Source organism: Carlito syrichta, unplaced genomic scaffold, assembly GCF_000164805.1.
Source record: "Carlito syrichta isolate Samal-C Ts95f unplaced genomic scaffold, Tarsius_syrichta-2.0.1 Scaffold304021, whole genome shotgun sequence".
Classification (NCBI taxonomy): domain Eukaryota; kingdom Metazoa; phylum Chordata; class Mammalia; order Primates; family Tarsiidae; genus Carlito; species Carlito syrichta.
The window spans coordinates 254229-274666 of NW_007248117.1; the positions used below are offsets into that span (position 1 = coordinate 254229).

Below are 20438 nucleotides of genomic sequence, written 5' to 3' on the forward strand. Positions count from 1 at the left end.
CGCCTGGCGCCCTCGTGGCCCGGGACGGCGATTCGGGCGCGGTGGCTCCAGCGGCGCCCCGGGAAGCGGGAGGACTTCAGGGGTGTCAGGCAGGGCGGGCCTCTTCCAGTCTGGTTGTGCGAGTCGTCCGTTTCTTTGGTTGGAATGGAAGTGGATTGACCTAAACGAAAGGAAACACTACCTAGAAGAAAGACGAACTCTCCGATTGTGTCTGGCAGGGCGCACACAAAACCCACTTTGCAGAGGTCGGACCGGATCGGCTGCTGGACTTGCCTCTTGGGGTCAAGCTGCCTATGATCCCAGGAAGCAATACTCTGTATTTTACTACGAGCATAGGTGAAAAGGTAAAATCATTTTTATTGTTTTCCATTCTTTTCTTTACTCTTTGCTATCTGTTAAATTCAGAGGCTACACAATTCAAAGTTCATTAAGAGAATGGACACATTCACGGGGGTGGGGGCCGAGGGATGGGTTCAAACCACATCTAATTGAAGGTATTGTTTTACAAATGCATATGAAGTATTTCATCTAATATGATTTGGACAGACTCATGGGGCAGAAAGTTTCGATTTTTAGTCCTTTCTTAATTTGAAATTTACAGATGCATATTAACATATTTGAGAAGAAAACATATATACCTATTTTGTGAGCTTTTATTTACTTAGAAACAATTTTTGAAAGGTGAAAGATGATTAGTGCCGGCTGCCACTTAATGCTGTGTTGTGATTTTAACTAGTAATAACTCAGACTAAACTGTCTTCCAAGACACTTTTCTATGATTTTGTTTACTTAGAAATTTGAGCTGAATTTTATTTCACAAAGTAAAATTTTTTTTAAAAGTATAGTTAAAATGAGTTAATTTGCCCAGCTTCTTTATTTAGTATTTTCTTCAACTACAGCCTCAGCTTCTTAAAGTTGATGTCTTTCACACTACCCGTGCATACCGTGCTAATATGTCTGCCCTTGTAGTCCACCTTGTCCCTGGTGTATCCTAGCTTCTTCTCACCCATCTGTGAATCTGAGTCATCCTTCAGGATTCTTTCTAAGCTTTTACAGCCCCCAATTAGCATATCGTTGCTTAAGATTCACATTGCCCTTGGTTTCTATCATCTCCCTCAACACTTAATCACACTGGGTTTTAGTATGTACTGCCCTCAAACCTTTTCATGTTTTTAGTCCTCAGTGCTACCCTATCCCCAATACCTCCAGCCCTTGACTAAGTAATCAGCCAGCACTAAGGAGGTTTAGTACATTCTCGAGTGATTTCTTTGATCAATATTGCAAAAAGTGATCTGAGAGAGAATTCTAAGTGACTGGCTTACCCTTCCACTCTCTGTGATATCATCAGAAGTAAGTGGGATCCCTTGGTATTTGATACTTGCCGAATGTCTTAGTTAAGACTATTATAATGAAGTACCATCGACTATGGGACTTAAAAACAACAGAAATTTATTTATCACTCTTCTGGAGGCTAGAAGTTGGAGATTAGGGTGCTAGCATGGTCAGGTTCTGGCAAGGGCCCTCCCTGGTCTTCTCATTGCATCCTAGTATCGTGAAAAGAAGACTAGGGGGTCTCTGTGGACTCTTTTATAGGGTTATTAGTTTCCTTCATGAAGGCTCTGCCCTCATGACTTAATTACCTCCTAAGATCTCACCTCCTAATGTCATCACACTGGAGGTCAAGATTACAACATATGAATTTTGGAGGGATACATTCAGTCTAGCCCATCGGATAAACATGATTTTTTAAAGTAAGTTTTGTTTCTGAAAAAAATATATAATTACCCTTTTTAAAAATTATTCTTCATTACTAGACAACTAGAGAAAACTAACTAAAAATATATAAACCTTACACAATTTGAGTCACACCCACACGAACTAGTTTTGCAAAAACATGCTTGAAATCTCTTCTATTACTAATGATAAAATTCCCCTGTAATGTATAAACTTAGCAATGTCTTCTGTCTCCTTCCTCAAGTATATTTTGTTTCCTATGCAATTTTCTCTGTTGGCCATTAATTCACTTGTCTACTACTTTTTTAAAAAGATGTTCTCTATATTCTTTACTACATTAATTTTAGCCAAATGTATTCATTTAATTATAATTAAGCACCAGACTAATTTTTCTGAAGACTGACTTTGTGAGATTCTTTATCTCTCTCAGTGTAATCTCCTTGATGAGGTAATATAATGTTTTAGACATATACATGTTTATTTATTTGAAGAGAAAGTAGTTATCTTCATTGACAATAGAAGGGTACTCTGGCTCTAATTAATCCATTCTTTTAATGGTGTTCTCCCTTTATAGGTCAGTAGTCCAGGTTTGGTCTTGAGAAACATGCCTGTTACAGCTCAGAGTAATCCAAAAAAGTTGACAGCTAGATGTCAACATCTAAAAAAGATGATCAGTCTACTCTTTGGCTTATTATTGATTGTTTCTCTTCCAGGAAAGATCTGGACTTTCTGTCTGGTCACACTGAATTTAACACCTTATTTTATAGGATTCTTTTCTTTGCCTTCTTAGAGAAGAAGTGTTCATCAGGGAATCTAGCTTTATAATTAGTCCCCTAGGAAGAGGTTGAAGTTTAATGTTAAACAAGAGGTCAGAAACTTAACACATATGCTTTTAAACGATAAAAGAGAACTAATATCCGATCATGTTCCTCCCATCTATCCTTTTGCCCAAATGCAAAGCATCTTCTTACCAGATAGGGGAGTTCTTTATAGGGTCACCCCCTGCCAGGCTCCATAGTGTTTAGAATGGAGCTGCAGTTGTGACTAGAGCTGAACTGAACACAGAGGATGCAAATCGCTACAGGCATGTCTGGATTGGTGTACAGTGTTGTTATGGTAATGTAAATGGAATTGTATACCTGCAAACAGGTCAGATGCTCCCTAGTTTGCTGTTTTTATCTATGTATTTCAATCGTCTTTCATCTGAGCCAGTTCCTGATTTGACATTACTTTGGACTAAAGCTCATGTTGTTCTGGCCAAGCAGATTTAAAACAGAAAGATAGAATGCAAAGACAACATTAACACAACTTCCACACCTACTTCCATCCTCCATTTTTTCCTTTTCAATGGTCCCTACATCCTGCTATTGAAAAAATAAGTGAGAACTTGAATTATAAAAACCCTACTTTGGTAATGTTTTAATTGATAAATGAAATAAAATGACTCAGTTGCTTCCCATAAAGTAACATGACTATTAGCTGATTGTCCTTTCCTCCTTTTATATGCTCATAGCTGTTGTATACAAATATATTTGGCCTTTACAATATGGAGAAACATCAATTCCTATAAATATACCATAAAAGAGGTTCTTCAATGTGTTACACTTTGAATCTTCCTCTGTTACACTCAGAGATTTTGGGATTTCTTGCACTAAAAACCACAAGATACAGTGACTCTAACTCAAAACCTTTAACATCTAAGTTTGGCTTCTACTATTTCTTAAACTTAAAAAATGTTAATGAAAGCAGATGACATGGAGAAAGATTTTCAATTATTTTTCTTCATTTTAACATGACTGAAATGAAATAATCATAATTTATATGATCTCTTTATATATTGAATATTGTGCCTTGAACTGAGAGAGGGAAGAAGAAAAAAGAATCCTAGCATTAACTTTATACCTTAAATTTCATTCTATTCCATTTCTTTTCCTCTTTTTTCTTATTTGGCTCAGAGCCCTGGGCTAATGGGAATTAGAAGAGGAACTAATAGAATGAGGGTGAGTCTAGAAAATTTATGCAGGTGAGAATAAGAGAAAGGGAAAGGCAAGTAAGCTTGCCCAACCCAAATCCTTTCTTTCCTTCTCTCTCTCTCTCTCTCTCTCTCTCTCTCTCTCTCTCTCTCTCTCTTTCTGTTGGAGTCTGACTCTGTCACCCAGACTAGAGTGCGGTGGCCACCACAGCCTCTACCCCGCTGGGTTCCGGCGATCCTTCCACCTCAGCCTTCCAAGTAGCTGGAACTACAAGCATGCCGCTACCACGCCCGGCTAATTTTTTTGATTTATTGTAAAAATGAGGTCTCGCTTGCCCAAGCCTGTCTCAAATCTGTGGGCTCGGGCAATCCACTCACCTCGGCCTCCCAAAGCGCTGGGATTACAGGCTGAGCCACCGAGCCCGGCCCTCAAATCTTTCTGTTGCTGATTTTTCCTTACTTCAGATTCTTGCATGTTTTATTTTCAGTGAACATTGTGGGTATTTAAATAGATTATTATAAAGTGAAAGTGCATTAATTTTACATCTGTAATGTTTTTGAATCTGTATTTGCAGCTTTTTAGACCGTCTTATTGTTTTAATCTGACTGATCCTTACTGCCACCTTATGGAAAATGAATACAAAAGTCTTCATGATCCACACTTAAAAGCATACCATAAACGCAAAGATATCCTGAGAATATTAAAGAAAGGTGGCTACATCACCAGCAATAATAAGGTGGGTTAAAGTTTACTTCTTTTTTTAAAATCAAGACCTTCAAACTTGATATACAAGAGGGGAACAAATAAAAAAGAAAAAGAACTGGAATTATCTTTTGGAAGGTGGGTTGCTTGTAGTACAGACTCCTTGCTAGTTAAATGTTTTATGAACCCACCGGAATATTTTTTAATTTTTTTTTTTTTTGATTTGGAGCCTCACTGTCACCAAGGCTGGAGTTCAGTGGCATGCTCATGGCCACCGCAGCCTCGGCTTGCAGTGCTCAGGCAATCCTTCCACCTCAGCCTTCCAAGTAGCTGGAACTACAAGCACATACTACCACACCAGCCTTATTTTTTGATTTATTGTAGAGAAGAGTTCTCATCAAGTTGCCCAGGCTAGTCTTAAAGCCCTGAGCACACGCAATCCTCTTGCCTCGGCTGGGATTATAGGCTTGAATCACTGCACCTGGCCTCCACCGGTTTTATCTGAAAGTTTTAAGAAGGTTGCCTTATGATGTTATGATTTGCAGAAGAAACGTCCCAAGTTGTGGCAAACTGGTGACTGCTTCTTTCTTTGTGACAATGCACCCACCCACATCAAGCTGTGTGTTCAGCAGTTTTTGACCCAATACGGCATGACCCTCAGGCCCTACCCTTCCTACTTACGTGATCTCACCCTCAACGACTTTTTTGTTTTGTTTTCCCAATGAAAAAAGTCTTAAAAGGAAAACGTTTTGATGATGTGGAAGTAGAAGACAAAAAATGGCAGAAGCCCTAAAGGCATCAAAATTGATGAGTTCAAAACCTGTTTTGAGCAGTGGAAAAAGTGTCTCAATAGATGTATACTATCAAACAGGAGAGTACTTTCAAAGTGACTGAAGTTGCAACATGAAAATACACACAATTTTTTAATAAATAAATTCCATTTTGGGGTGTACTTCCTTGTAAACTTGCTTCTGTACCTCACTGGGGCCTGTATCACTTTTCCCTTGCACCTAAGATGATACTAAATGGGTAATTACATAAATTTCCATGAATTACTCAGTATTTAGGTCACAAGAAATCAGACAACAGTTGTTTCTAAATGAAACCTTTTCTTCCTTTGCTTTTTTTCCTAATATAAATTATTGACAGATAATTTGAAAATGTAAAGATATATCAATTTTCCCTACTGTATCATAGTCTTCTGTCTATCTCTAATGGTACTGTTCACTTGTCAAGGATTACGTTGCATATAGTTTTTAAAAATTTGAGATGAAATAAAAGCCAAGTAAAATTTAGTTCATTAAAATCCTGGTGGGATACATTCTTTCTGGGGTTGAACAACATTATGATATGTATTATTATGATTCAATTACAATTATTTGAAATTTTACTAACTGCAATTAATTGTGTACACTAACTTCTTTATTAAATCATATGTCATATAAATAAAGTAATATTTTTGGATAGAAATTGCCTGTTAATTAACAAATGCAGAGAAATATTACTTAAAATGCTAACATTATATTGCTCTTGACTCCAAAATGTCATCAAATTGTATGCCATTAATATTTTTTTCTCTGGAAAGTGAGTGCTACAATTTTTTATTATTTATATATTTAAAATATTTATATATTTTTGTTTTTAGATAGTATGTACCTTGAGGGAATTGAATAAATACAGACAATATCTTACCAGCTTAAAATTAGACTTCGAGAGACACTATATAAGAGAACAAGTAAGTTAAACACATTTGGTTTATTCACATAGAGTTTAGAAGAAAAGTTTGTTATTATATAGAGCATTTTAAAAATGATATTTAGGACTTTAATTATTGAAAAAGTAATTAACTATGTTTTTCCAAATGAAAATTTAGAGTAGGAATAAACAATATTGGGGTTGCTATATCTTGCCAAGAGGAAGAAAAGGTCTAAGTCATCTTTCAATACAACAGTGGCAGCTGGCATAATTCAGTAATAAAATTGCTAATCAGATGTGTTGTTTGTATTTGAGCTGGGGCCAATAAGAAATATCTCTTGTGGCCACGAGATTCTTAAGCTGGAATCCCAAATTGTTTGAACAATAAGAGAACAGAATGAATAGCTTTAGTGTGATGAATGACTCAAAGATCATGTACACCCTGTGTTTTAACCTGCATGCATGATCCTGTATTCATCTAGTAAAAATATTGTTTTTAGAGGTTGAATGATTGGGTGTAGAATGAGTGGTTCTAGACAATGACTTTTTTTCCATTTCAATTCAAAATAGTGAGAGGCGTGTGTGTGTGTGTGTGTGAGAGAGAGAGAGAGAGAGAGAGAGAGAGAGAGAGATATAAGGTCAAGGCATTGGATAAAAATGAGAAAATTGTTTATATGTGTGTCTTTTTTTTATCTTCTAAAGTAAGAGGATTTGATAAAAATGAAAAAGACTTCCCTCTACTTTAAGTCTTTTATATTTTTTCCCACTTATCCTTTTGGTGCCTAGAATTCCTCCTCTACTTCATGAATATTTATATTTAATTTCTTCAGAATGGGTAGACAAATCAAATGAAATGTTTATCTTTTATTTTCAGGGAAATAAATATTTATTTTGATTCAATGACTTTGTCTCTAATAAAGTCAAAATGCATTTAAATACAATTAAACAGGACAGGTACTGTGGCTCAACCTGTAATCCGAGCACTTTAGGAGAATGGGGTGAAAGGATTGCCTGAGCCTGGGGGTTCGAGATCAGCCTGGGCAACTTGGTGAGATGTTGTCTCTACAATAACTCACAAAAATTAACCAGGCATAGTGGTTTGTGCCTGTAGTTCCAGTTACTTAGAAGGCTGAGGCAGAAGGATCGACAAAGCCAAAGCTGCGGTGGCCGTGAACGTGCCACTGCACTCCAGCCTGGGAGACAGAATGAGACTCCAAACCAAATAAATAAATAAATGCAATTAAGCAGAATTATTCATTTATAAAACAGAAATTAAAATGTTTTATTTTTATTTCTGGAAAATAAGCATGTATACATTAAAAATATAACATATGCATAATGCTATAATACACACATTTCTTAAACAGGAGATGCTTGCAAAACAGATACATAAACTACAGGAAAATAATCAAATCCCTGTACATTCTGATGTTGCACATTTACAAAAGTGGTTGTTCAAGGAGGGCACTCAATCTATTAAGGAGCAGGAGCGATTAATAAGGCACAGGTAAGTTTAACGTTGATGCATATTTTGTGTATGTACTGTGGACTCAAATATGTTAGAAAAATACTAAAAAGAGTTGAGGATAGATTTTTTTTTGTCACTTTCATACTTAATTTCTCCGTAGTCTTCACAGTAGAGAAGAAAGAAGAGAGACCAAAAGGTACAGTAGTTGGTAGCCCTGGTTCCAAAGCTATGCAGGGAAGTTTCTACCAGAGAAGTCAGGGTTGCTGAGAGCCCAAGACATAAGCCAAGGTGATAACTGAGGGAAAAACCAGAGCCAAAATTATTTCTATGGTAGGAGAGAAAGCATTTTTAGTACATGTCTCAAACAATAACTGCTGTTTATGATTAATATTTAAGGACTGACAACACTAAGTTTGAGGAAATTAGTACAAAGTCAAAAAAGGGAGTTTCAATATAACTTCATCTAATGCCAGTATAAACATGTGCTGTCTCTAAAAAACGATGGAATCTGATATTACAGTCACATTTAATTGCTGCCATTTCATGGTCAAGACTGTTTCTTAGGAAATGAAGAGATGTTGTACCTCTTTTTTCTTCACTAGGGGTGAGGAGAAGAATTGAACTTTATATTCTATGGTTTCATTTCATGGTATTGTCATTATACATGTTGATTGGGACCAGAGATGCAGACTATAGGAACTTACAAGTAACCCAGAACAAACTCTTTTCTTAGAAAATTCAAATGTACAGTTTTCTTTTCCCACACTTGAAGTTACTGTTCAGTTATTTCAGCCTTCTTTGCAAACTTATGTTCTTAAACCTACGCAGTTATGAATGCTCACTGTGTAAAATGCGATTAATCATTTAATATTAAAGGCTTATGAAAATGACTGATTTCAAAAAACTGTGTAATTCCTGTAGTTTAGAAGATGAAAGACAATCCAGGAGGTTGTTTGGAAATATCACAGCAGATGATATCATCAAGGAAATAGCCAGTTCACTTTCAGTAATATTTGCTGTCTTACTCAGATATTTGGATATGATAAGTAAGGAACTAGAACAACTTGAGCGCAAAGCAGAAGAGCAACGCCAAATGCTGAGGGACAGAGAAGAAAGACAGCAGCGGGAAAATATGAAAAGAAAACTTATTCTTCGTAGAAAAATTGAAGAGGTGAGATAACAACATTAAAATACTGAAGTAATACTGTGTACGGTTATTTTATTTGTAAATTCTTTTAACTGTACTTCATATTTCTTGAAGTCATTTCAACTCTAAATAATTTGTTCACACTAAACTTCCTTCTCAGCTATAATATAAATAAATATATAGATATATGTCAATTTATGCTCTTAAAGAGCAGTTTAGGAAAGTTACTTGACACTGTATAACTCCCTGACAACCCTATGGAGAGAGTTTTTTTTTTTAATTTAGCTTTAGTAAAAAGTAGTCATATCTTCATTGCTAATAGGAGTACTATTAGCAAAGCTCATTCCAAACCTTATGTACGACTCTCATTTTGCTTGACCTGATTTCTGGTAGGCCCTGACTTGTTTTCTTGTTGATGGGGAGAAATACAGAGATATTATTGTGAAGGGAAAACACACCAATTAAAATAACATTGTGCTTTCTAGGAATGGAAGACAAAAGAGATGTTACTTCTGACAAGGATTGGAGAAGATGTTAAAAGAAAACAGAAAACAGAACAACGACGTGAAAACAGAGAAGAGAATGACAAGAAGGTAGCGTGAGCTTTAACCTCTAGCTTGGGCTGCTTGAAAAGAAATTTTTGTTAGTTTACATCTCTTAAAGCAAAAATCACTGTGTGAGATGTCTATGGAGTGGTTACCCCAAATGATATGCATGACACAAAACTGAAAATTATGAACATTTGTACTACATTTTGACTATATTATAATATATTTTGACTATAATATGAAAAGTTCTGCCTTACAGTGTAATATTACTACTTTTGGCTTTATTTTACACCATAAACTCTACTTACACATTTTATAAAAAATTAAATAACTGATTAAGTTTTTTGAACCAGGCATGTTGGTAAAAGTTCTCAATGTTTTCCCCATCAGTTATTGTTTAAGCTTAACTGTTTTCTGTTTTTAACTGTAATAATACATGATATTTTGTGATTTAGAATGTAAATCAGTATAAAGAAAAGGAGAAAATTTCACCTGTAGACATTAATATCCTGCTAACTTTCAGTTCACATTCATACCCATCCATGTACACACCCACACATGCCTTCATGAATATTTATGTATTCCAAAATATAATTAAATCTATGTTCTTATACCTTACAGGCTGTTGTGTAGACCATCTCTTTATGTTAAAAAATACCATTAACAACTTACCATGACGATAAATGTTGATCTAAAATTCTAAATACAATATAAGTAGGTTATTGTTGACAAACCTGTGTGAATGTAAAACTTCATATTTCTTGAAGTCATTTCAGCTCTAAATAATTTGTTCCCACTAAACTGTCTTCACAGCTACAATATAAAAGTTGTCAACTAATATAATGGGGAGAGGATATCACAAAATAAATAAATATATAAATAAATTTGATTTGTGTTGACATATACTGTTATATAGCAATTTTGTAAAAATATTGATAATCAAAGTATATATGCTATTTTTCATTCTGTGTTTGTTCTGTTACCTTTTAGTATTGTCAGTGACTCACGGCTCATATGATAGACTCTGCTTATTCCAATTTACTGTAATTATTATTTTCCAATATGCATTTTTTCAGTGGGAGATTTCTCCAGGTAGTCCTTTTTTCCCCTTACATCTCTTAAAGCATCTTGTTTTTGTTTTCCGTGGGCAATAGAATGTCCTAGGTTCTTCTTTTTTTGGTCTGTTGTCAATTACTACTCAAGGAATCTTGGTCAATTTTAGTGAGAACTAGTGAAATTGCTCAAAATAAGGTCTGAAAGGAGAGCTAATTAGACAAGGCCAGTGATTTGGGCCTGGTAACACCAAGGCTGCCTGAGCCATGCTCATGGCAGAGTCAGTTGAACACTGACATTTTCAATTGAGCTATTCTAAAATTGTCTTATTTGAATTTTGTCTTAATGTAAGAGTTTTTTAATTCATTTGTGTGTTTCTTAATATTTTTGTCTTATGCTTTCAGAGTTAACATTATATGTATTTTCACTCCAAATTATGACTTAATATATTATACTTTATATTTTGTTCTTAACATTTTTGTCACAATCATTTTGTGGATCTCTTTTTAGACTCTCTTCTATCCTTTGACCTACTTTGTTATACTTTCTTGATTATTTGTCTTTAATAATTCTTTGAATCAGTAATGCTGGCCTTACACATTTCTTCTTTAATTATAGTTGTTTTGGTTAATCTAATCCCTTTGCATTTTCCTATACATTTTAGCATATGCATGTCAATTTCTACCAGAAAAGTTTGCTGAGATTTTGATTGAGTTTGTGTTGACTCTATAGATCAGTTTGGGCACAATTGACTTCTTAACAATATTGAGTCTTCTGACTCATGAACCAGATATGTCTTCATTTATTTAGGTTTCCTTACTTTCTCTTTATTGGTACTTAGTTTTCAGTGTACAGCTATTACATATCTTTCAAAAGATTCGTTTCTGGGTATTTCATAATCGTTTTGTCGTAACTTATGTTTTTAATTACGAGGTTAGCTGTTGGTTTTTTAAAGATGCTGTTTATCGGGTTGAGAAAATTCTGTTTCTAGTTTGCTGAAAATTTTTATCAGGAATCAATGCGAGGTTTTGTTAAATATTTCCTTCTGTGGTTTTGTTGAATTCAAATATGGGATTTCTTTTGTGATTCATTGAGCATTAATAATATAAATTGATCTTTTTTTTTTTTTTTTTTTGAGTTGGAGTCTCACTCCATTTCCAGACTGGAGTGCAGTGGCACACTCCTGGCCACTGCAGCCTCCACCTGCTGGGCTCTGATAATCCTTCTGCCTCAGTCTTCCAAGTAGCCAGAGCTACAGGGGTGCACTGCCACGCCCGGCTATTTTTTAATAATTTATTGTAGAGACAAGATCTCACCATGTTGCCCGGGCACATCTGGAACCCTCAGACTCGGGCAACCCAAAACCCGCCTTGGCCTCCCAAAGTGCTGGGATTACAGGCTGAACCACAGAGCCCGTCTATAAATTGATCTTTGAATGTTAAATCCTGAGTCATTAAACCAATTCACTTGGTCACATAGTATTATCATTTTTATATATTGTTTGATTACATTTGCAAAAATTTTGTTTAGAATTTTGTACTAAAGATATTAATATATAGTTTTCTTTTCCTGTAATGTCTTCAAATTTTGGTATCAGGGTAATGCTGACCTAACATTATAAATGGTTATGGATTCCCTTTTTAGATTGCTTGAAGAATTTGTTTAGTATTGGTATTATTTATTTCTTATATCTTTTATAGAATTTATCAGTGAAACCATTTGGGCCTAGGGTTTTTTTTGTGCAAAGGCATTTAACTATAAATTCAATTTTCTTCATATATATGTTGATTTAAGGCATTACTTTGAAAGATTTTGATAGATTGTATATTTTAGTAATTTTTTAAATATCAGCTGAATTGTGGAATTTATTGACAAAGTTTTTTTATAATATTCCTTATTATCCTTTGAGTATCTATACCCTATGGTGATGTCACTCTCTCCTTACTGATACTGGTAATTTGTTGCTTCTTTTCTCCTTATCAGTCTGGCTAGAGTAGCTTTATTGTCTTTTTCTTTTTATGCTTTGTTACTAATTTTCTGTTATTGATTTTCTGCTCATTCTTAGTTTTAATTAATTTCTCTGCTGTTTGCTGTTTTTTCCATCTTATTGATATCTGTTCTGACCTTTGCTATATGCTTATTTTCTGTTTAATAAGCATTGTATCTTTAGGTGGAAGTCATTAATTTGAGACCTTTGTTGTTTTCTTTTCTTAATTTTTTATTATAAAGATGTGGGATACGGTTCAGGGTTAGGTATACAAATGTTCATTATGCAGGTTCCCTTGTTGATGAGGTGTTCCCCCTCTCCCCTGGCAGTATCCCACTACTGCCAATCCCTTTCTTATAGTATTATGGTAATTGTTCAAGGTCCGCTTATGAGTGAGAACATGTGGTACTCAGTTTTTTGTTTCTCTGGTAGATCACTGAGTATGATAGAGTATAAATCCATCCAAGATGCTGCTAAGTTCATATGTTTGTCCTTCTTTGTGACTGCATAACATTCCATTGTGTATGTGTGCCAAATTTTTTTAACAATCCAGTTTTGATGGGCAGCACAATTTGTTCCATGTTTTTGCTGTTGTGAATAGTGCTGCAATAAACATGTGTATGCAGGTATCTTTTTGTAGAATGATTTAAGCTCCTCCGGATACATTCCCAATAGGGGGAATGCTGGGTCACATGAAAGGTCAATTTCTAGTTCTTTCAGAAATCACCACACTGTTTTCCATAGAGGTTGTACTAGTTTGCATTCCCACCAGAAGTGAAGAAGCAATTCTTTTTCTTGGCATCCTCACCAGCATCTATTGTTTGTTTTACTAATGATGATCATTCTTATTGGGGTTGGGTGATATCGCAGTGTGGTTTTGATTTGCATTTCCCTAATAATTATTCAGGCTGAGCACTTTTTCATGTGTTTGTTGACTGCCCATATATTTTCTTTTGAGAAGTGTCTATTCAAGTCTCTTGCTCACTTTTTAATGGGGCTGTTTAGTGCTATTAGTTTCTCCCTAACTACTGGTCTATCAAGAGTCTACAGATTTTTTTTCAATATGCTGTGTTTTTATATTTATCAATTAAAAAATTTGGGTTTTTTTTACTTTATTATACAGATGTAGGGTACAAGTCAGGATTAGGTACATGCGTGGTTTACAAGCAGGTGAAGTTTGGGCCTCTATCTGTACCTCACGTCACCTAGTTTAAGATCCAGTACCCTTAGTGAGATTACACCCCACCCCTCGCCTGGCAGTGTCCTGCTACTGCTGACCCCTTTCTTCTAGTATTGTGATAAATGTTCAGGACCCAGTTATAAGTGAGGACTTGTGGTACTTAGTTCTTTGTTTCTGTGACAGATCACAGAGCATAATGGACTCAAAATCCACTCAAATTGCTGCAAAGTCCATAATTTTGTTCTTCTGTATGGTTATGTAATACTCCACTGCCATGTTTTCTGTATCCAGTCCACCTTCAGTGAGCAGCAAGTTTGGTTCCATGTTTTTGCAATTGAGAATATTGTGACAAGGAGCATACATGTACAAGCGTCTTTTTTGTAGAACAATTTGCATTCCTCTGGGTATATTCCTAGGAGGGGGATTACTGGGTCATATGGAGGTCAATTTATAGTAAATCACCACACTGTTTTCCATAGAGGTTTTACTAGTTTGCACTTCCACCAACAGTGTAGAAGGGTTTCCTTTTTTCTGCACCCATGCCAGCATCAGTTGTTTTTTGATTTATTGATTATGGTCGTCTTTATTGGTGTTAGGTGGTATCTCAGTGTGGTTTTGATTTGCGTTTATGTGATGATTAGTGAGGTTGAGCATTTTTTTCATGTATCTATTGGCTGTTTGTAGGACCTCTTCTGAGAAACGTCTACTCATGTCTTTTGCCCATTTTTTATAGGGCTGTTTATTTTTTCCTTGTTATTCATTTGAGTTTCTTGAAGATCCTGGATGTTAGGCCTCTGTCAGATATGCAGTTGGCAAATATTTTTTTCCCATTCTGTGGGATGTCTTTCCACTCTTTTCATGGTTTCTTTTGCTTTGCAAAAGCTTTTCAGTTTGTAGAGGTCCCACTTGTCTTTCTTATCTCTTATGGTTTTTTGGGCTATGATCAAGAATTGGTTGCCTGTTCCAATGTGCATAAGGGATTCTTCTGTGTTTACTAAGACTCCTATCAATTGAGATTTTATGTGTAGGTCTTTGATTCATTTAGAGTTTATTTTAGTGTTTGGTGATAGGTAGGGGTCCTGTTTCATTCTTCTGCATGTGATCAGTCAGTTTTCCCGGCACCGTTTACTAAATAGAGTCTCCGTTCCATAGTGATTGTTGGTGGAGGCTTTGTCAAAGTTGAGTTGATTGAGAAATTAAGATTTTGCTTCTGGAATCTCTTCTATCCTGTTCCATTGATCTATGTGCCTATTCTTGTACCAATACCAGGTTAGTTTGATTACTGTAGACTTACAATATAGTTTAATGTCTGGAAGTGTGATACCTCCCACTTTGTTTCTTTTGTTGAGGATAGTTTTGGCTATTTGTGGTCGTTTTTGTTTCCATATCAATTTCTGTATTGTCATTTTGAGGTCAGAGAAGAATTATTTTGGTAATTTAATGGATATTGTGTTGAATCCATAGATTGCCTTGGGTAGTATGTTCATCTTAATAATACTGATTATTCCAATCCATGAGCATAGGATATTTTTCTATTTATTTGTGTCTTCTTTGATTTCTTTGAGCAGTGTTTTATAGTTTTTGTCGTAAATGTCTTTCACTTCTCTAGTTAGAAAGATGCCAAAGTATTTCTTTTTGTGTGTGTCTATTGTGAATGGAATTGTACTTTTTATTTTGCTTTCTGTTTCATATTGATGTATAAAAATGCATTTGTCTTTTGCATGTTGATTTTGTATTCTGAGTCTTTACCAAAGTCATTTATCAGTTTTAGGAGGTTTTTGACAGATTTCCTTAGATTTTCAAGATACAGGATTATATTATCTGAAAAGAGGGATAGCTTAACTTCCTCTTTTCCTATTTGGATACCTCTGTTTTCCTTCACTTGCTTGATTGCTGTAGCTAGGACTTCCAATACTATGTTGAACAGGAGAGGTGAGAGTGGTACCCTGGTCTTATTTCCAGGGGAAATGCTTCCAGCTTTTGTCCATTGGGCAGTATATTTTCTGTGGGCTTATCAAAGATGACTTTTACTGTTTTGAGGACTGTTCCTTCTGTTCCTAGATGTTCAAGGGGTTCATCAAAAAGCGATGCTGGATTTTGTTAAAAGCTTTTTCTGTGTCCAATGACATCATCATGTGTTCTTGTTTTTACATTTGTTGACGTACTGAATTACATTTATGGTCTTGTGAATGTTGAATCAGCCCTGCATCCCAGGAAAAAAAAACAACTTGGTTGTGGTGGATGATTCTTGAAATGTGCTGTTGGATCCTATTTGCTTTGCTAGGATCTTGTTGAGAATTTTGGCATCTTTGTTCATCAAGGATATTGTTCTGTAATTCTCTTTCCTTGTTGGATCTTTACCAGATTTGGGTATTAGTGTGATGTTAGCTTCATAAAACAATTTGTGGTGTGTTCCATCTTTTTCAATTGCCCAGAATACTTTTGACTGGATTGATGTAATCTCCTTTTTGCTTGTTTAGTAGAATTAAGTTGAGAAGCTGTTGGGTCCGGAACTTTTTTTTTTTTTTGGGAAGCTTTCTTATAATAGAGTCAATTTCCTGGGTTGTTAATGGTCTGTTGAGGGTTTCAGTTTCTTCTTATTTCAAAGTTGGGAGGTGGTATGATATCAGAAATTCCTTCATTTCATTTAGCTTCTTGAGATTGTTTCTGTACAAGTGTGAATAGTACTCTCTGATAATCTTTTGAATGTCTTTGAAATCAGTGGAGACTTCATCTTTTTTTCTGTTTCTATTAATAATTGTGTTTATTTGGGTTTGTTTGTTTGTTTTTTTTCTCTTTTACTTGGTTATTCTGGCTTGGAGTCCATAAATATTATTTATTCTTTCAAAGAACCAGCTTTTTGTTTTGTTGATTTTTTTTTCTATTACAGTTGTGTCTTCTAGGTCCTGTAGTTGAACCTTTATCTTGGTATCTTCTTCTGCTGAAATTAGGGTTTTGGGAGTCTTGCATTTCCAGCTCTCTTTGGTAATTTGTTAGACTGTTAACTTGTGATTTTTCTGTTTTCTTGATGTGTGTGTGTAGGATTATACATTTCTCTCTTAGTACTGATTTCATGGCATCCCATAGGTCCTGGTAAAATGTGCCTTTGTTTTCATTTGTTTCCAGGTATCATTTAATTTGTGTCTTGAATTATGCGTTGACCCAGCAATCGTTCTGCAGTGTGTTGTTTAGTGCCCATGTGTTTATGTATTTTGGGGAGATATTTTTAGTGTCAGTATTTATTTTTGTTTCATTGTGGTCAGAGAACATGCATGGTATTATTTCAGTCTTATGGAATTCATTTTTATTTGATTTATGGCCAAGACTGGGGTCAATCATGGAGTATGTACTGATAAGCAGAATGCAGATTATAAAGTGGAGTGTTCTGTAGATATCTATTAAGTCCATTTGGTCAAGTGTCAATTTAAGGTTCTGGATTTCCTCATTGATTTTTATTTTTTTTTGCCTCAGTGATCTATCTAAAGTTGTTAGTGGGGTATTTAAGTCCACAGTTATGACAGTTTTGGAGTCAATGTTCTCTTTTAGTTTACTAAGTAGTTGCTTTATAAATCCCAGTGCTCAATGTTCTCTTTTAGTTTACTAAGTACTTGCTTTATAAATCCATGTGTTGTGTGAACATATGTTTAGGATGGATAGATCTTAGTGGTGGATTAAACCCTAAATCACTATGTAGTGTCCTTCTGAATCCTTTTTAATTTGTGATAGCCTGAAGACTGTTTTGTCTTATATTAGAAATGTAACTCCTGCCTTTTTTTGTTTTCCATTTTCCTGAAAATTTGTTTTCCATTCTCTAACTTTGAGTCTATGGTTGTCCTTTGTAGTGAGATGTGTTTCCTGGAGGCAGCATATTGTTGTCTTGCTTTTTAAAAATCCAGTTTGCCATTATATGTCATGCAGTGGTGCATTTAGTCCACTTGTGTTTAGTCTAATTGTTGAAATGTGAGAGTTTATCCCTGCCATGAAGTTCTTATCAAGTTTTTTGTTTTCTTGTAACATTTGCACTAATATTTGTGTGTGTTTCTATTCTATAGACACATTGTATGTTCTATTGGTTCTGTGTTTTCCTGTACTCTTGTGAAGTGCATGGTCATTCTTTTTTTTTCTTTCTTCTGTGCTTAATACCTTCTTGAATATCTCCTATAGAGCTGGTCTTGAAGTAGCACAGTTTTTTAGGGATTGAATGTCTAGGAAAGATTTCAGTTCTCCATCACTGATGAAGCTTAACTTAGCGAGGTAGGAAAATATTGGTTGGAATTTTTTATCTTTCAAAACTTTGAAGATTGCACTTCAGTCCTTTCTAGCCTATAGTGTTTCTGTAGATAAGTCTGGTACTATTCTAACTGGTCTTCCCTGGTAGGTAATCTGACCTTTCTCTCTCACTGCCTTTAGGATTTTTTTTCTTTTATGCCTACTTTGGTTTAGTTATTTACTATGTGTCTAGGAGTTGGTCTTCTCATTTGATGTCTTGCACGGATTCTCAAAATCTCTTTTGTTTGGATGGTCACATCTCTGATGAGATGAATGAAGTTTTCCTTCTTGGATAACCTCACAGAATGTTTGTTCCAAGGTGTTCTCTGTCTCTTTTTTCTGCTTCAGGGATGCTGGTTAGGGATAAGTCTGGCCTCATGATTTAACTACATATCTCTTGGAGGCTTTTTTCTCTTTCTATGTTTTTTCCAGACTGGGTTAATTCCTTATTTCAGTCTTCAAGTTCTGAGATTCATTCTTCTACTTGGTTAATTCTGCTTTTCATGCTTGTCAGTTTGTCATTTATTTCATGAATGTTGTTTATTATGACCAACATTTCCTTTCTTTTTTCTTCTTTCCTTTCTTGATTCTTGTTCATCCTGTATATCTATCCCTTGGTTCCTGCATTTGTAATCTGAGACCAGTTGTTCTGAGCACTCTCCATTTTTTGAACTCTGAGGTCTGTATTTTTGGGCATTATCTTTTTGGACTCTGGGGGTTATATGTGCTCTTCCATTGATTTTTTTTTTCATTTGTGACATATTTTTTCTTTCTTTTTAATTCCATTACTCAGTGAGAGAAGAAATAGCTTTTCAATTCTGTTATTTGCTCAACTCCCTATCCTTCCCTAAGTCAAGCCTCTGGATTTGTACAACTTTGAAACTGGGCTACTGTGGGGAGTTGTTCTGTCTCTTTGCAGTTTTGTGGGTTAAATAAGGTGTAATTGGGGGAACTGAGATTCAGAAACTGCCTGTAGGTCACAGTGTTCACTGAATAGGGTATATGCCTTCTGGTACCCACTTCCCAACACTATCCAATATGTCCATGTGTTGGGAATGTATGTGTATACCCTAAGTCCAAAATAACATAGGGGAAAAGGAAAGAACACGAAAGAGTAGAAGAAAAAAGGAAAGAAGAGACAAAAAGCAAAGCAAAACTAAACTAAACAAAAACAACAACAAAAACAAAGATAAAAGCAAAAATAACCAAAACCAGAAATGAAAACAAACCAACAACAAAAAACCAAAAAACTTTGAACCCATTCTCATACACATATACTCGCACATGAAAGAAGAGAAAAAAGGAAGAAAAAGAAAAATTGTACCCTCATTCAATGCACACATATGTTCACATGTGAAAATAAATTTTGTGAGTATAACGCTCCCTCTTAAATTTCAGGTTTCTATGCTGGACTAGGCTGCCATTGTGTCTGGCAGACTCACCCACAGGAGGATCCCCTCAAAGTGTATGGGCTGCCCCTGGCTCCACCTGTGGTCAGCCCTCTGTATAGCACACTGACCAGGCCTCCTCCTGTGCATGGGTCAGATGCTTCCCAAATAACTGAGAGAATGGGGTAGGGTGTTAGATCAGTTCATCACTCACCTCTACCCTTTTCAACTAGATTGTCTTCTTCTGTTTCCACCTGTTATTCCTTAGCTAGACCAGTGTGGGGGATGGAATGACTAGGACTCTACACTGGTTCTGTCCCTCTGGTTCATGATAACCAAACCCAGAGAAGTGGAGAGTTGACCCCTCAGACCTAAGATGTAGCTCTGCTGCTCAAAAGTGGGGAGACTGGAGCACTTGTCTGTCTAGTCCCAGATGACAGCAATTCAAAATGCTTTAATTTTCCTTTTAATTTATTCTTTGATGCATTCATTATTTAAAAGTATGTTATTTCATTTCTAAATATTTGAAGAGTTTCCAAGGGGATGCTGTTACTGATTTCAAATTTAATTATATTGTGATTAGAGAACATAATTTGTATTTTTAAAATATTTTTAAGATATTAATAGTTGATTTATTGTCCCAAAATATAGTCAGTTTTGATAGATTGCAATGTACAAATGAAAAATATTTGTATTCTACTGTTGTTTGGTGGAGTATTTTATGATACTTTTTCTCTAGATATGAAGTTCATTGTTAGAGTTGTTAAAATCTAAATCCTAGCTCCTTTTCTGTTTACTGATTTTCTCAATATTGAGAGGAGTTATTTAAATCTATGACTAGGCTGAGGTGAGTGGATTGCCTGAGCCTGCGGGTTCGAGACCCATCTGGGCAACTTGGCGAGACCCCATCTCTACAATAGATCAAAATGAGCCAGGCATGGTAGCGTGCACCTGTAGTTCCAGCTACTTGGAAGGCTGAGGCGGAAGGATCGCCGGAGCCCAGCAGGTCGAGGCTGCGGTGGCCGGAAGCGGCCACTGCACTCCAGTCTGGGTGACAGAGTGAGACTCCAACTCAAATAAATAAATAAATGAATAAATAAATAAAATCTATGACTATATGTTTGGATTTATCTATTTCTCCTTGAATTTATCTCAGTTTTTGTTTTATTTATTTGAAGTTCAGTTGTCAAGTACATAAATGGTTAAGATTGTTATGTCTGTTGGTCATTTGATATTTTTTTATTATTATGGAAGCATTCCCCTGGTAATATTATTGTTTAGATATTACAGGGGT

General features: G+C 35.5%; 1 protein-coding gene across 1 annotated transcript in view; it reads left to right on the forward strand.

Moving 5' to 3' along the window:
* FSIP2 (fibrous sheath interacting protein 2) overlaps positions 1 to 20438 on the forward strand; it is an 88585-nt gene that overhangs the window by 265 nt on the left and 67882 nt on the right. The window contains exons 2-7 of the mRNA XM_021713070.1: positions 219 to 344; positions 4282 to 4447; positions 6059 to 6144; positions 7472 to 7611; positions 8602 to 8743; positions 9205 to 9312. Coding sequence (XP_021568745.1) covers positions 219 to 344; positions 4282 to 4447; positions 6059 to 6144; positions 7472 to 7611; positions 8602 to 8743; positions 9205 to 9312 — 768 coding nt within the window. The remainder of the gene's footprint in view (positions 1 to 218; positions 345 to 4281; positions 4448 to 6058; positions 6145 to 7471; positions 7612 to 8601; positions 8744 to 9204; positions 9313 to 20438) is intronic.